The sequence below is a fragment of the Pseudorasbora parva genome, chromosome 23 (genome assembly GCF_024679245.1).
Source record: "Pseudorasbora parva isolate DD20220531a chromosome 23, ASM2467924v1, whole genome shotgun sequence".
NCBI lineage: Eukaryota > Metazoa > Chordata > Actinopteri > Cypriniformes > Gobionidae > Pseudorasbora > Pseudorasbora parva.
In genome coordinates, this window is record NC_090194.1 from 31,691,737 (window position 1) to 31,706,387 (window position 14,651).

The 14,651-nt window shown below is 38.7% G+C and overlaps 1 protein-coding gene across 2 annotated transcripts in view; it reads left to right on the forward strand.

Moving 5' to 3' along the window:
• The window catches only part of xrcc4 (X-ray repair complementing defective repair in Chinese hamster cells 4), a 67,372-nt gene that overhangs the window by 28,633 nt on the left and 24,088 nt on the right, over positions 1–14,651 (forward strand). For both annotated transcript variants that reach the window (XM_067433112.1, XM_067433111.1), the window contains exons 4-6: positions 7,432–7,598; positions 9,409–9,558; positions 12,277–12,422. In XM_067433112.1, the coding sequence (XP_067289213.1) occupies positions 7,432–7,598; positions 9,409–9,558; positions 12,277–12,422 (463 nt within the window). The remainder of the gene's footprint in view (positions 1–7,431; positions 7,599–9,408; positions 9,559–12,276; positions 12,423–14,651) is intronic.

Below are 14,651 nucleotides of genomic sequence, written 5' to 3' on the forward strand. Positions count from 1 at the left end.
TGAGATGATTAAGGCGCGTCCGATCTCCACCTCGGAGAAGTTTCACTTCTTTGCCGTCTTCCGTGTCTCCATGGCGTAAAATGAGGGCGTGGGGGAGGCAGACTTGAATATATAGGGGCGTGTTATTCTAATGACGCTCGTTTTCAGCCGCGGCATTTATCAAGGGCAGGTATTGCGTACACCTGGATTGCAGAGGTACGCACAGCTTCATAAAGCAGGCGGTGAGAGGAGTGTAAGCATAATCTTACGCCAACATATACGCCCGTTTCTACGCAAGATTGATAAATGAGGGCTAATATATTGAACAGACACTTTCAGTTTTTAATTGTAGTGTCTGTTTTCTAACTGACCTGATTTTATGAAGATGAACGCGGTGGTGGGAAAGTAAAAGTGATTCAGTAGCGGTGGCTTTGGGAGTGGCCTCACAGGGCAGCGAAGCATTCTGGGAATTGTAGTCTTTCATCCCCATGAGACAAAAACACATTTTCTGTCTTTTCTCAGTCTAGAAGGCACCAAATTCAAAAATAATTTCACATTTCTAATTCATTAATGACCCAGTTTAAATACAGATTCATCTTCCCAGAGCTGAAGAACCCCTTTAAAGGGTTAGTTGACCCAAAAGTTCTGAAAAAGTTCTCTCATTAATTACTCACCCTCATACCGTTCGACACCCTTTAGCCCTCCGTTCACAACGGAGATATTATACACATACACAAATGAAGATATTTTTGTTGAAATCCAATGGCTCAGAAAGGCCTTCATTGACACCAATGTCATTTCCTCTCTCAAGACCCATAAAGGCACTAAAGACGGCATTACAAAGGCCATCTCACTACAGTGGCTCTACAATCATTTTATGAAGCTTCAGAGCTTTATGAATCATTGTATCGAATCAGCATTTCGATCCGAACCACTGAATCAGTAAACTGTTCCAAAACGCTCCGAAGCTTCAGGAAGCAGTGTTTTGAAATCGGCCATTTTGACAGAACAAATTCAAAATAATATAATTTCTCTTTTTTTCATAAATGTCTTAGCTCATAGTAATAGTTTCGCTGGATGGTGAGTGATGCACATTTTCATAATCATGTGACTTTGATCTGTGAAACTTTGGGAGGTCTGCAGTGCTCTGTGTGTGGTTTAGTACTTTTGTGGCACCTAGAAAATGACTATTCCCATAGGGACAAACGGAGATCGGTTCCCAGCGTCCTCGCGGGGATATGATGGCATCTGCTCTGGGTTCTGCCGGCCAGCCACTTGACTGATTGCAGAGATGAAACTGTCTAATACTTTCCAGACCATCCAGCCATGTTCAGAAACAATGCTGGCTCTGTTGAGAGGTCACTCTTAGTCATTCTTACGGGGGAATGGTTCGTTTCCTTAGCTCCGCTGGGTTACGGTCATGTTTACCTCATGTTCGTCATCAAACCTAACAGTAGTCCTCATTTAAAGGGGGCGTGTTCTACATTGCTTTGTAAACTGCCTGAAACGCCTTGATTGTAATGTTGATTTTTCTTCCGGGAACAAACACATCACAATATTCCTCATTTAAATAATTCCCATCCATGCCATATATGAAAAAAGATGCAAGGCCTTGTTGAGTTGCGTTAGTACACGCTATAAAATGCTGGGTTAAAACAACCCCCCAAGTTGGGTTAAAAATGGACAAACCCAAAAATTGGGTTGTTTGAACCCAGTGAATGGACCCATTCAAACAACCCAATTTCTGGGTTTGTCCATTTTGAACCCAACTTGGGTTGTTTTTAACCCAGCATTCTTTAGAGTGTTGTGTGTTGAAACTCACAGTTATAGTAAGGGCAATGACTTGTCTGGCTGTCATTAGACAATGCGCAATCTTTTAAGACTGAACATTGATCTGTACGGTGGCCCAGTATTGCAGCCGTACTAAATTAAACCACAACACAACGAAATTGCCACAACACAACAGAATTAAACCACAACACAACGAAATCAGCAAAACACAACGGAAACAAGGCACAACACAACGAAATCGCCACAACACAACGGAAATGCTCCTGATCACGAGGGGGCTCTCAGAGGGCATAAAGTTAGTTTCCCTTGCCATTGCTCTACAGATTGGCCAGTCTTACAAAGATATAAACACTACGATCAGTTTTAAGTGTGTAACCATTGTATATCGACATGAAACATCAATTCAAAATCACCTACAGGCATTATAGCTGCATAATTATACTCGAAAATGCTTTTACACGCTGTCATGGCGCTTGATTCTTAAGGGAACGTCTGCCATTTCCACCATGCTGTTGAAACATATAATTTGTATGAATTATAATTACTTTTAACATTTAAAAATAGACATGTTAAAAATCCCACAGCTTTGTTGTATTCTAAAAAAACTCAATGCATAACACTGGAATTTGAACATTTAAACAAAACAAAAAAAGTAATTTTAATTCATTAAAATTATTTCAACCACTTGGTGGAATTGGCAGACGTTCCCTTGAATGTAGGTGATTTTGAATTGATATTTCATGTTGATATACAATGGTTACACACTTAAAACTGATCATAGTGTTTATATTTTTGTAAGACTGGCAAAACTAATTTTATTGAACTTCGACAGCCCCCTCATGGTCAGGAGCATTTCCGCTGTGTTGTGGCGATTTCGTTGTGTTGTGCCTTGTTTCCGTTGTGTTGTGGCGATTCCATTGTGTTGTGGTTTAATTTAGTATAGCTGCACTACAAGGCCACCGTAGGTCTGGGGAGTCTGCTCTGTATTTTCTACTGCACAAGAGGCGTAATCAACGGGCATAGTTCAAATGACTCTGTAAGCAATTGGATAGTCCTTCAACCAATCAGACCAACGATCCATAGCTTCTCTATCCATCATTTGTGTTAAACCCACCAATAGCGCGTCAGGTGGATAAGCCGGTTTGTGATTGGTCACTGCAAACAAAGCCGGATCAAAGTATTTTAAGATTCCCAGCCTGAGCTGCAGGGTGAAATCAAATGGCCAGCAGATCAAGCTGGGTTTACCCAGTCTAGGGCGGGACATTTCCGAAACACGCTGGAAGCCGTTAAACAATCACAATACACTGATCCAGCCGACCAATCAGAGCACATTGCACTTTTTGAAAGGAGAGGCTTCATAGAGACCATAAGTGAAAAGTGTTACTGACAGACTGTGAAAAGAGGTGTTGCAACAATGTAAAATATGTAAAAAAAAAAAAAAAAAAAAAAAATATATATATATATATATATATATATATATATATATATATATATATACATACATACATACATACATACATACATACATACATATATATATATATATATATATATATATATATATATATATATATATATATATAATAAAAAAAAGTATTCTTATTCTATTAGGCCTCTAGTAGACTGCAAAAACTAAATTAATAATTTGTAAAATGGGATTATATAGCCTTTGTATGTAAATATGCTCCTTTTGTAGAAAAGAAAAAAGGAATACGTTTTTGTAAAAATCTTTTAATAATAATCAGTATGATGTACTCCATGATTTGCCCTTTTAATAGTATATCTGAATATCCTGGTCCAAAAAAGTATTATTCTTGACTTCATCTCTAAGTTTTGGCTTGTATTGTGTGGTGATATAAATTAATTAAAAAATCACTCAACTAGACAAACAGCTTTTTTTTCTCCTTTCATTTTTTTTATAACTAAGCCTAGTCTTAGTCATAAGAGTTTTAATAGCAATTCAACCTGTCTGTCTCTCCACAATCTGGCTTCTCAATGTGAGATGAAGCAGTTGTCTCCAGGTTCGGTAAACAGAACTGTCCAAATACGCGCTCTGAGACATGGAAGTTCTTAGCTCATCACTTCAGTGTGAGTGTTGCTCGCTGGTACGTCAGATTCTGGCTGGAAAAGGTTCCATGTTGAATCTCTGGTTTACTGCTTTGCAAATGTGATGGTTGCATCAGAGCTGATGTTTGCTCTTTCATTCTGTGTAGAATGAAAAATTGGAGTGGTATGGTGAGGAATAGTTCTTTCGAAATTAAAAATCTTTCGTCATGTATTCACCACATGCATGTCTTTCCAAATCCATTTGACTTTCTTTTGTGGAAAACAAGGAGATGTGACTATCAAACTCCAAAACATGCACAAAAACACCATAAAAGGAATACACATGTTCTAAAAGTCATTTGAAGGATTTTGGCAGTAAAAAAGTCTGTTCCTCACACATAGCATTTCTTTGACCTTAGGAGACCTTGAAATTTGTGCATAGTAGAATTGACTAATTTTACAATACTTTGTGGTGCTTTTCCCCCTTTATAGCTTAAAGGCTTAGTTCACCCAAAATCAGTCGGTTAGTTAGACTCTTTTGAAGCGTCGACAATACATTTTGGTCCAAAAATAACCAAAAATACGACTTTATTCAGCATTGTCTTCTCTTCCACTTTTGTTTTCAAACCTCAAATAAAGATTCAAACGGTCGTGAATCAGCAGATTGATTCGTGATTCGTATCGCCAATGTCACGTGACTTCAGGAGTTTGCCAGTTTGACACGCGATCTGAATCTTGATTCATGACCGTTTGAATTTTTATTTGAGGAACACGGAAGAGAAGACAATGCTGAATAAAGTCGTATTTTTTATTATTTTTGGACCAAAATGTATTGTCGACGCTTCAAAAGACTCTAACTAACTAACTGATGTCACATATGGACTACTTTGATTATGTTTTCATTACCTTCTGGACGTGGACAGCAAGTGGGCATACACTTACATTCAAAGGACAGAAAGCCCTCGGACTAGCCTAGAAATCTAGACGCACCCTAGCGGCAGCAAATTTAATCTGCCCGCAAGTGTCGTCTAGGAACTCTCAATACCCTTATGAGCTGTATTCCTCACAATCTGGACGGGCCAATCACGTCGTGTATAGAGTCGGCGGGCGGGGCCATAATGACAACGGCCGAGTTGCGTTTGCGTGCTTCTAGTAAACACAGAAACTGGCGAACGGTGGCAGTCTTTCGAATCAGTTTTGACCGCGACTCTGAAAGACTTGGAGTTAAGCTTTTCTCTGAGAAAAGAACAAAGAACGGCACTGAAGTCATTCTTAAAAAGGGAAGATGTGTTCGGAGTTTAGCCGACCGGATATGGTGAATGTTTGATCTATCAACAAGCTCTGTTTCACATTTTCGTTGCTCTGGTTGGTTGCAGCGCTATCCTATCGCGTGCAGAGGGAGTTTGAAAGACAACCGTTTATCCCGCCCCTCAGATTGAGCCCTGTCAATGGTGAGTTTCCAGACCAAACATCTTGATGTGGGTCTGGCTTGTCAGGCTACCCTCAGACTAAATCTAAAATATCTTAAACTGTGTTCCGAGGATGAACGGAGGTCTTACGGTTGTGGAACGATACTGGGGTGAGTCATTAATGAAAGAAATTTCATTTTTAGGTGAACTAACTCTTTAACAACATCCATCCCCATCTGCTTTCACTGTATGCAAAAGAGCTTTAAGGACATCCTGCTAAACATCTCCTTTAGTGTTCAATGGAAGAAAGAAAACCTTAGACATAAATGTGAGTAAATGATGGACAAATGTTTGTTTTTAGGTGAGAAATGGAAATAGAAACCTATTTAGCCTTTGTCACGACTCCCATTTTGTCCAAGATCTCCAAGCCCTCCAAGAGCTTTGCAAGTCAATTTACATAAAAGTGTGCTTAATGACTGCATACAGTCTTACACAACAAGGGTATAAAGATTTGCTTGATTGTTCCCACTGTCTTTTGCTTAGAGCCACCAAGATCAAGAATAATTTATAGGACAAAAGCGTTTTGATTAAGGGACAATCCCATTAGGTTTAAGGCAGGTTTACGGCAGGTCTCTGTGAAGTCTGTTATCTTCAAGCAGCCGTCCTTATCATTCACGGACTGGCACACGCTAGAGGTCGAGTGCCCGTCCCTCATGGATACTCCGAGTCAGAGTTCATCTATTTGAGGATCATAGACTCGCTGTCGCTCATTGGCTCTCCTCACAGCGCTTGGCTTGTCTTATCGGTACGAGAGTCCAGGCTGGAAGTCTCTGTGTTTGTCCAGGTGGAAGACAGAGTTGAGCACTGAATCCCTGTAATTGAGTTTTTCAGTTTTATCATTTCAAAAGCGTTATATTCCCTAACCACTCACATTTTGCTTTAAGGTTCTATCCATGCTGAAATAGGACTGTCATAATATTTTATGTCTTATTTTTATTAAAAATTTTTGCTGCAAATATGTATGCATTCTATGTAAATTATGCATATTATGAGTAATTATTATATAATTTTACAAATATTTATCATGTTTTAGATGTTATATATATATATTATAATGTTTTTCTTTTTACTTATTAAAAATGTATATTTTTATTATCATTTGTTTGTTAATTCTTTCTTTCATTTATTTATTTATATTTTTGTTATTAATTTATGTATATACTTTTTATTTTTTGTATTTTGTATTTATCTATTCATTAATCATGTTAATTTATTCAACTTATTTGTTAAATTCATTATTTCATTCTTTAAATATTTAATGTACATTTATGTATTGATTTAATGTATTTCCTTATTTAATTATTATTTTTTCTTTTTCTTTGCATATTTATTCAATTATTTACTTGTTATTAATTTAACTTATTTCTTTATTTATGTAATCATGTATTTATTTAATTTATTTATGTATTTAATTTGCTTATTACTATTTATTTACTTTATATATATATATATATATATATATATATATATATATATATATATATATATATATATATATATATATATATATATATTGTATTTTCCATACACACAAACACACATATTATTATTATTATTATTTAAATATTTGCTTTCTTAAGGGAATTTATTTAATAGAGGTTTATATATTTGTGTACATTTTTCTAGGAAATTTAGCAAAAATCTCAACTAACCTGAAAATGAATATTTTTAGGTGAATATAAAATGAAAAAATATGTTTTTACTGATTCTAAAATATTCCATGGGCTTGGTATTCGTTCTGATTTCTGAGTGAATTTGTTCTATGAAGTTTCTTTTCAATGAATCTGTCAATCAATCGCATCAGTCTGCATGATTCATTAGAGAATTGCTGTAAATCAATATATGTTTTTATGTTTCGTACGCAGTAAAGATTGCCTGAATGCTATAGATAATGTAATGGAAATGGAAATTCACTGGCCAGAAACAGTGGGAACGCATGAACTCAAGTACACTTTCAGCAGGTGTTGGGAGTGAACGAATAAATGAACAAATAAATCTGTCTGTGGGTGCAGATCTCTCTTAGTCAATCTCCCTTGTGTCTACAGGCAGGATGCTAATGCTAATAGCTGATAGGCAGGTGTCTCCTCCAGGTGCCAGCTCGCACAAGGTCTTCTATTATTAATCTAGCTCTCTCTTCATTTCTCAGTTCAGGCTCGGCGTGGTGGAGCTGCAGGCGGTGCCTGAGCCCACTGAAGTCATAAGGGAGCTCATTAGTCACGGCCTGGAGCAGACCGCATGTCTACGGGCCAAAAACCAGCACCTGCGTGAGGAGAACCAGAAGCTGAGGAGAGAACAGGAACACATTACCAAAGAGTAGGTCCACACCAGATCAATACTCCCAAACTTATTCAACTTTCACAATACTGGATACAATTAGGGAGTTGCCTGGACTTTACTCATATTGTCATTTGTAGGCTGATCTAGAAGGCTAATTTGACATGGGTTCCCTTATGGACTACTTAGGTTTAAAAAAAAAAAAAAAAAAAAAAAAAAGCTGTTAATGCCCATGCTGACTCAAATCCACCCCTGAAAGCACCAACAGTGTGCATGTGACCATCAGAACTGGACCACGGAGCAATGGAAGAAGGTGGCCTGGTCTGATGAATCATGTTTTCTTTAATATCAAGTGGATGGTCGGGTGCGCATTCGTTGCTTACTTGGAGAACACATGGCACCAGGATCCGGCGGAGGCACTGTGATGCTTTGGGCAATGTTCTCCTTGGAAACCTTGGGTCCTGCCATCCATGTGGATGTTGCTTTGACACATACCACCTACCTAAGCATTGTTGCAGACCATGTACACCCTTTAAAAGAAATGGTATTCCCTGGTGGCTGAGACTCAGCAGGATAATGCACCCTGCCGTAAGCAAAAATGGTTCAGGAATGGTTTGAGGAGCACAACAGCGAGTTTGAGGTGTTGACTTGGCCTCCAAATTCCCCAGATCTCAATCCAATCGAGCATCTGTGGGATGTGCTGAACAAACATGTCTGATCCATGGAGGCCCCACCTCGCAACTAACAGGACTTAAAGGATCTGCTGCTAATATGTGTCAGATACAACAGCATACCTTCAGGGGTCTAGTGGAATCCATGCCTCTGCGGGTGACCAACACAATATTAGGAAGGTGGTCATAATGTTATGGCTGATATGCAGGTGTATACAGGTGCTGGTCATATAATTAGAATATCATCAAAATGTTGATTTATTTCAACATAGATCTAACATAATACATTTTGTATATTTTAAAACTGCTATTTAAAACGAAATGGTGGGGTTTTTTGCATGAAACCTGAACTATCTTATAAGTGGACTACAAAACATAAGGAATGTGCTCTCGATTCCTGGGAATATCCACAACTTTTTTTTTTTTTTTTTTTTTTTTTTTTTGTTGCCAAAACTCATTTCAAACACAATAGTGTGATTACGCAAACCCTTCACCTGTTCATCATTACAGCTTCCTCAATAGTGTGATTACCCTTTCCCCTCCTCATGATCTCCCATGATTCAGAATGACAGAGCATCTTGCCCCCATTTATTAAACGTTACTAAGGAAGTCCAGATACACAAGATGGTTTTAGTTTGTGTTTGCTGTGATACTCATGTTAAAAGAGGGAACTATAGATATGTGAACACAGGCTGATTTAAGGCGCATGACGCATTCAGGAGCACAAGGAAATCCCGGGCCAACCTGATGAGAAGCTCGTCTTTTCTTTCTTTTCTTGTTCTCCACGTGCTTCAATCTTTCCTCTCTGAGAAACAACAGCAGTGACATCACTGACCAGACTGTGCTGCCACACTTTCTAAAATCTTCCAAAACCAGAATTATAGGGAATTAGTATTGCTTCCCAACACTGACGGCACCTTATTAGCGTGTGTGTGTACTTTGCAAACAACTGCCACAGGTGTCTGAGTTCAAAGACACTATTAAAGTTTTCCATATTAAGTAATTGAGTGTTTACCCACTTCTAAAACCACAAAAAAAATTGTAAGTTATAAAAACACTCTTATAACTAAACATTTCCACTCTTTTCAACGTGATCGGATGTCTGTGTGTCCAGGGAGACTGGGCCGCATGAGTGTTTGGGTGTGTCTCATTTGGTCTTTACCCTCTCGTCTCCACAGGATGGAAAGGTACGTCCAGGGAAAGGAGACGCTGGAGAGAGACCTGTACAGTCGCTTTGTGCTGGTCCTAAACGAGAAGAAAGCCAAACTCCGAGCCCTGCAGGAGAGAGTCAGAGAGCTAGAAGAATCTATAGAAGAGAATCGGCCGAGGTAAAGATGTGACACATTTATATGATACAACCTCACATGGAGCAGTGTTTGATCGTAAGCATTTTTTCAGTTCAACTTTTTCCTTCCCTTCTTATGAAATGCCCGTTTCATTAGGTAATCCTGTGATGATTTCATTAATGAATATCACTTCCAGTTTTATGTTTAGCACATTTTTTTGGTATAAAACAAAACTTAAAATGACAGCAACAAGCTCTGTTGACAACTGTGGCGTGATGGAAACCTTAAAACATTTTGATACAAACCCAAGATGGTTCAGTCCATCAGCATTGTGCTCTTGATTAAAACACTTAGGCCGGAGACACACTGCAAGCGTGGTGTGAGCGTGGCGTTTCTGTTGCGTGTCATTCGCGGGGCGGCTGCCTGTTTTTTTCTCTGTCTTTGCACACCAGAAGCGTGTCTGACGCGGCGCTGCTGCTGCTATTGATGTACAGGAAGCCCTATACTTCATGTTAAATATAAATATATTGCCTATTGATACAGCAAAGACAACGTCGGCAGTAGCCTATTGACCACATATCTATGGTATTGATGGCAAAATAGGCTACGGAATATTTAGTTCTGTATTGACAGGTTTAATATTTCAAAATCGATAATTGTAGTTTTTTTATTATTACAATTAGGCCTATATCTGTATTTATGTTAACCTACAGACTTTCAAACATGAAAATGTCATTTATTAATATGTATTCGTGTCAAAATGGCATATAAACATCTTTTCGTATTCTTTTTTGCCTGGAAACGCTTCCAACATGCTCGCGTGTCGCGTGAAAAATAGTTGTCTCTTCTATTTGAAGCATACACGCATGTGAGCCACGCGTGTCATGCAGGCAGTGTACAAGCTCTAACCTTTTAACATGGGAGCCGAAATAAAAACGGACACGCCACGCAGCTGAGACGCTCACGGCACACTTGCAGTGTGTCCCTGGCCTTAAAGGAAGAGAGTCTAAAGTGCCATACTGACCCCAAACTTTTGGATATTAAAGGGATAGTTCACCCAAAAATGAAAATTCTGTCATTAAAGGTCCTATGGCATGAAATTTTTATTTTATGAGTTTTTTCCAACATTTATATGAGTTCCCCTAGCCTGCATATTGTCCCCTAGTGGCTAGAAATTTTGATCGGTGTAAACCGAGTTCTGGCTGTCTTTCTCTACCTTTGAGAAAATGAGAGCTCGACGAGCTGATCTTGAATTCTCCTGTTATGACGTCATCAGGAAAGGTTTCCTCCCCTTCCTCTGCTTTGCCCGCCCAGAGAATTAGTAGAGAATGGATTCAGTTTATCAGTCTCGATGTCAGCAGCACAGGCTTTACCATATGGTTTCGAAAGTACTGCCACAAACAGTGAGTAGCAGTGTTCATTAATGCCTGATCTGGGATCAGTGAGTTCTGATGTGTAGCTAATCATTCAAGTTCACACAGACTTTCTTTCTAAATCGTTTAAGACTGTCAGTCCCGCCGCTGGCCGTCTTGATGCATCAGTGAATCAAGCCAGTGACTAAAACCATCAACTTCACATCGTTTCTAATAGCAGCATGAAACAAATATGTTACTTAAATTATTAAACTACAAAGAGCGATCAAAGAACACTCTTTATAATGTTTGGATCTGTCCATCACGTATATCTGCAGTGCACACTTGTCCAAACTGCCGTTTGAATGACACTGCTCTCGTAATTATGCTCAACAGAAGCTCTTACTGTATTCATGTAGATGTCATGTTTGCTGTTAGCTGTGGTGAAAGCATTTTGTGAGAGAAATAACGTTGCAAAGTTCACTCGTGTTTATTCAGAGCTCTCAGATACAAACAAAATAAACTCGCCTCGCTCTCTCAACAACTCGGTACAATAACACTTCCTCAGCAATCTTTCCCCAGTTTAGTCTCTCTCTCTCTCTCTCAACTGGCACTGAGTGCTACTGCTGCTGCTCGTGGCCTCACGCATGACTAAACCACGCCCCCTCCGCACATAATCTCATTTCAAATGCAAAGATGTCAGCCAATCACAGCAGTGGGTGTTATTACTGAAGACTCACAGCAGACACACCCCTTGAAACAGAGCACTTAAGCCAGAGGTCTAATATCAGTTAGTAAAATTAAAAATGCCTTTATTTCTAAATTATGAATTTTTTTGATGTAAAAACCATACTAACAATATAAGTACACCTCAGGAAACATTATAAAATAATAAAAGAATCCATGCCATGGGACCTTTAATTACTCACCTTAATGTCATTCCAAACACGTAGGGTTTGAACTTTCGTTCATATTCGGATCACAAATTAAGATCTTTTTGAATCAAACTGAGAGCTCTCTGTCCCTCCATTCACAGCTACGCACCTACCACTTTGATGCTTCAAGTTCATAAAGAGATCATAAAACTAATCCATATGAATTGAGCGGTTTAGTCCAAATTTTCTGGAGAGACTTGATTGCGTTATATGATGAACATATTGAATTTATGCTTTTATTCATATATAAACATTCATCAGCTCACATATCAGTTATGGTAAACGGAAGCTAAAGCATGTTTGCTTAACGTGCGAGAACCAACGAGGTTCATTCTCATGTTACGCAGCAAGTTTCAGCTTCCTCAAGAACCAATGAGGTTCATTTTCGTGTTACATTTTTATTAGTTCACATTTTGAAGGAAAGAAAGCTTTCAATGCACGTCTTACATGTTGTGTCTACTGTTTTCTCTTAGAAAGAAAAAGACAGATAGTGAAGACCGTGAGGCGATCGAGACTGCGACAGACAAGAGTCCTGGAGAAGAGAGTGATTATGGAGGAAGTACAGAAGATGAACAGGAGGATGAACCCAGACGCCCAGACCCTAAGCCTCTTACACAAGGTGACTATTCAAAGGCTGGCCCACACTAAAAGATTTTTAAAATGTGAGAGACCAAAGCGATGTGACCAAGTTCTGTCTTCCGTCAGTCTGCTTTCTGATTGGTAGGGCTGTCCTTGACTAAGGATTTAGACAATCGAATCAGAATTGTCGAATCTCTCTATGGTCGACTGATTGTCGAATCTGTGTGTGTGAATGGGTTGGGAGGGGCACGACACTGTCAGCAGAAGGGTAAAACTATTTTTATTTTCCTTTACACACTGCACACAGCAACAACTTTTAATAAAGCGACCAAAACTGACAGACGAACTGACAATGGCTTTCTTATTTAAGGTTTAAATAGCCTAAAAGGTAATGTTGTGGATAAACATAAACCGTTTTCTCATAGCATGTTAACGCCGCGATCGAAATACATAACCTCACACAAATATATAAAAGAACATTTTGATAAATAAACTTAAAAAAATACCTGCCTAGAGAGGAAAAGAACACTTTGAGTGAGTTTACATGCACGTTCTTCAGCCGATTGTGCCTATGAAGCGGGTGAAGACATACGCGAAGCTCAGCCCCGCGCGCCTCAGGATCTCACTCACACCGACACCTGAAGCGCACATTATATACACGCGAGCTCAATTTTGAATTGACTGACAGGTGAGCTGCACGAAAGCGCTCTGTGGTGCAGCAGGATTTTAAACAACTTTCTGAGTGGCTGCGGACAGGCGCTGAATGCTGCCGCCGGTGTGTGTACACTCATTGAACGTGTTCTAATTTTAAAGGCGCGGTGCGAAGCTCAGCGCCCTTAAAGGGGTCGCACACCGATGCTCAGCTCAGCGCCGCGACAGGTCTTTAAAATATTGAGCACCCCCATATTGCCAAAATGGTATGATCCTCGTTTCATAACACTAGCGAAGATTCGACCGTGAGATCGGTGGTCGAATCAGGCTCCGCATATCGATGTATCGAATCTTCGACTATTAGGGGTCACCCCTACTGATTGGGTATAGTTTCATTTCATAGAGCGCGAGTGCATATCTTCTGGGTTCCCACCACACAACAGGAATTCTTTCTGAGCAGATTCAATTACTCTTAACACACATTACACCACAGGAAAATCTGATAAGATCGTGCCTACCTATGATTTTTTTAATTCGAGAATTGCCAAAAATCTTCCTGATTCTCTTTTAGTGTGCGAGTGTCTTAACTTATAGGAATAAAAAAAATGAATTATGTCCTCCTTCCAAACCTTTTTGTCATTTCTTTCACTTAAACAAACAAAAACAAAACGTTTATAAGTTAGGTTGTCATTTTCAGGTTGATGTTCTTCAGTGAACTACCCTTTTAAAGTTTTCAGAGAGCCTCAATTTCAGATGCACATGCCTCTAGCTTTTTTTTTTTTAAATGCAAATTACTGAGATTTTCTCTGTCTACTTTTATAAAAGTCTGTGATTAGTTTGTGTGGATTTGTGGAAATTCTCATTCTTCAGCGAGCAGTATATTCAGTTGCAGTTGATTTGTTCTCAAGGCTCTGCAATATTGTGTTCATTGGACATGTTTGCAAAGTTACCAAAGTTTGAAGTCAAACTATATAATCCTTCAACTGAATTTGTGCCCAGAACATCAAATAAAACTCATATTTTAATATAGTCTAGCAACGTGTAATTTAGTGGAATTTCATCCAAGAAAGTTCAGGTTGATGGATGACAAAATGATGCTGATTTGATCTAGAGTGACTCTGGCAAGCAGATGAAAGCTCACCATCAACATCTTGATCTAGAGCCGGACAGAATGACACTGCCATGCGATGGCAGAAATCGACCAAAAATAAAATAATTCAGCAATATCGTCAAGAAAGACCCAGCCAAGCAACATCTCAAATTGGTGCATTAATGTGGAATTCAACTTGAGTGCGGTTACAGGGTTGTGTATATCAAATATTGTACGATTTATGATTTGTATATTGGCTTTAGTTTTTAAGATCTTGTAGGTCTTTTGTGTTTGTGTTATACAATGTGAAACAGCTGTTCTTAAACCGATATCAATCTTGTTCATTTATAAATATTCTTATCTTTCGGTTGCATCCATCAGGTAGAGAAAATAATCAAATAAAATGGTGAACTTTTCATTTGTAAACTATTTAATTCACTGAATTATCCATAATAGGCATTACTGCATGGTTAATTTGCCCATTTTTGTTATAAATAGGTATATTACACATACAGGCTGTGTCCGAAA